The sequence below is a fragment of the Condylura cristata genome, unplaced genomic scaffold, assembly GCF_000260355.1.
Source record: "Condylura cristata isolate star-nosed mole 26May11 unplaced genomic scaffold, ConCri1.0 scaffold00013, whole genome shotgun sequence".
NCBI lineage: Eukaryota > Metazoa > Chordata > Mammalia > Eulipotyphla > Talpidae > Condylura > Condylura cristata.
Window position 1 is genome coordinate 448734 of NW_004567114.1, and position 2772 is coordinate 451505.

At 68.4% G+C, this 2772-nt stretch overlaps 1 protein-coding gene across 1 annotated transcript in view; it reads right to left on the reverse strand.

Moving 5' to 3' along the window:
- Positions 1 to 265: 265 nt before the first annotated feature.
- Positions 266 to 2772, reverse strand: part of KIF26A (kinesin family member 26A) — a 34785-nt gene continuing 32278 nt past the window's right edge. The window contains exons 10-13 of the mRNA XM_012724359.1: positions 2241 to 2446; positions 2120 to 2140; positions 1681 to 1831; positions 266 to 1487 (exon numbers count right to left, since the gene is read on the reverse strand). Coding sequence (XP_012579813.1) covers positions 1306 to 1487; positions 1681 to 1831; positions 2120 to 2140; positions 2241 to 2446 — 560 coding nt within the window. The 3' untranslated portion in view covers positions 266 to 1305. The remainder of the gene's footprint in view (positions 1488 to 1680; positions 1832 to 2119; positions 2141 to 2240; positions 2447 to 2772) is intronic.

Sequence of the window (2772 nt, forward strand, 5' to 3'; positions counted from 1 at the left end):
GGCAAGGAGTCCTGGGCGCTCCCCAGCTGGCAGCACAACCCGCCCACAGCTGCGCCCAGGCCCCACCCCAACCTCCGCCCAGCCCTAGAGCTGGGTTTGGGGAAGAGGCTTGCTAGGGATCAGAGAGGAAACGGGCGTCGTCAGGCTGCGCCTTGGGGTGCCTCGGGAGTGGGCCTGGCGCTGGGCCCCTGCAGCCGGGGGCCCTCCAAAGCCCCATGGCCCCTCCCCAGCCCACTGGAGTCAGGAGCCGGAGAACAATCGAGGCATTGTTTATTCACAAAAAAAAGCTGCAGCAGGAGGCTATGTACATGTCTGTACAAGGTGCACCCCTAAAAACACGCACGTCAAGAAGAGCCCCGGGACAGACGCGCCCACGCCGGCAGCCCAGGAAGGACCCCGAGGGACGCCCACACAGGCAGCCACAGCCTCTGCCCAACTGCAGACAGTGTGTGCCAGGACGGTAGAAAAATAGGAACCCACAGAACCTTACAAAACCCAGACCCCATATTTTGTGATTATTTTTTGCTTGTGGTTTTGGTAAGAATTCCTGCCGTGGAAGAAGGCGCTAGTGCCTTCCGTCAGCCCTTGCGTGCTGTGCCTCAGCACTCCAGGAAGGAGGGGCCCTGGGGAGACCCCCCAAGCCCCGGGTGTCTGCAGAAGGAACCCCGCAGACTAGGATCCTCAGGAAAGGGTGGGCCCTGGGGAGAACCCCCAAGCCCCGGGGCATCTGCAGAGGGACCCCCCCACCCCAGACGACCATCCTCAGGACCTAGCAGGTCCTGGGGAGACATCCCCAAGCCCTGGGGCATTTGTGGAGGGACACCCCCACCCCAGAATGCTCAAGACCCAGCAGGTCCTGGGTAGACAGTCCCAAGCCCCGGGGCGTCTGAGGGAACCCCCGCAGGCCAGCATCTTCAGGACCCAGCAGGCCCGGGGAGACCCCCACGCCCGGGGTGTCTGAGTGGACCCGCAGACCCGGAGGAGCTGTGGTCTAGGAAGGGGAGCCCAGAGCCGGGCACATGGAGCTGCTTGGCCGCGGCCGCTGCCCGCGCTGGGCGCGCAGCTGCTGGTGTCCGGCCTTAGCACCGAAAGCGAGAGGCCGGCCCGTCCAGGTAAAGGCACTTGGTCACTGTCCTGGCGACAGTCTTCCCTCTGGTGCTCTGCCTGCCGCCCGCCCGCCGCCCTCTTGCAGGACCCCAGGCCCTCCCGCCCCGCCGCGCCCCTGCGCTGCACATCCTCCATCCATCCACCCACATTCGGGCTCACCCTCCGCCCTCCACGCCCCACGCCTCCTCCCCCGCCGCCTCAGACGTCCACCTCCTGCGGCCCCGGGGCAGCAGTGGGGGCCGAGAGGCTAATGTCGAAGCAGGTGACCATCATGACGTGGGCCTTGCACAGGTTCACGCACTGCTCCAGGGCGGCCGTGGCGCGCTCCAGGGCCGCCAGGTACTCGGCCGACTCGGGCTCCAGGTCGGGTCCCACCTGGACTGGAAGGGGGGGGCAGTGACGCTGGTCAGGCCTGGGGCCTGCAGGGCGGGGGCTCCTGGCCCAGCGGAGCATGGGAAGTGGCTGGCTGGGGGGTCAAACTGAGCAGGGTATCCAGGGGGGTCCTGCTCACTCCCGGGGCGGCCCACCGGGCAGAGGGCGGGGCCTGGGGCGGGGGGCGGGGCGAGGACTCACACTGCTCCAGCCAGCGGCCAGGCTCCACCATCAGCCGGCCCTGCGTCTGGGCCAGTTCAGTGCTCAGGTGCTGGTGCTTGGCCTGCACCTCCCGCAGCCGTTGCTGTCTGCGCTCAGCCAGCCGCAGCTTTGCACCGACACACGCCAGGCCCTGGGGGTTGGGGGCAGCACGGGGGCTCGGGCCGGGAAGATGACCTGTGCCCGACTCCCGGAGCCCTGGTATGGAGCCTCCCTGCCTCTGCCAAACCTCGGTGGGCACACACTGGGGCTACTGGGGCTGATGCCCCACACAGGTGGTGCCCCAAGCACCCGCCTGGAACCCCAGCTGGTGCACCCTGTCCCACTGGGCCAGGGACAGCCACAGGGCCTTCACCACCCACCCTCTGCCCGAGGGGGGCGTCAGGGCACAAGCTCAGGGACAAACGGAACCCACTCCTACCTTCTCCACATCCAGGGAGGGCTGTGGACAAAAGGTGAGGTCAGCAGGCTGCCCGGTCTCTCCAGAGGTCCACTTGCCCCCCAGGGCCTGCCCAGCTAGCCCCCAGACTCCCAACCCTGACCTCAGCGGGGTCCTCCCTGGGGGTCGGGCGGTGCCGCTGCAGACGCTCCACGTCATCGATCTCATACACCTTGATCTCAAAGGGCTCCTTCAGGGAGCCGGCCAGCGGTGGGGGCAGGTCCACCCACTGCCCAGGAAGGCTGGGCTTGCGGCCCAGCACAGCCGTGTCAGGCAGTGGGGTGGGGATCAGCCGCCGCCGCTGCAGACCTGCAACAGAGGGCCGGGTGCCAGGTGAGTGGAGCCCAGAGCCCGGCAGGGAGCACCGAGGACCGTCAGAGGCCTCAGCCCGACCGCCAGCCCCGGGCCCCGGCCTCTCCTGGCCCTGGGGCCGGTGGGCTCTGGCCGCGCTCGTTCCTCTCCATAGCAGCCGCCCTCGCGGTGGTCAGCCCTCTGCTACCCTGTTGTGCTGTCCTGGCTCAAGCCCCTCCTGCTCCCCTGGCCCAGACAGACCCCTAAGCCAGGCCCCCCAGTCCAGGGTGCCGCTCCCCACCCAGCCCAGCCCCTGCACACCTGCCCTGCCCACACATCACCGG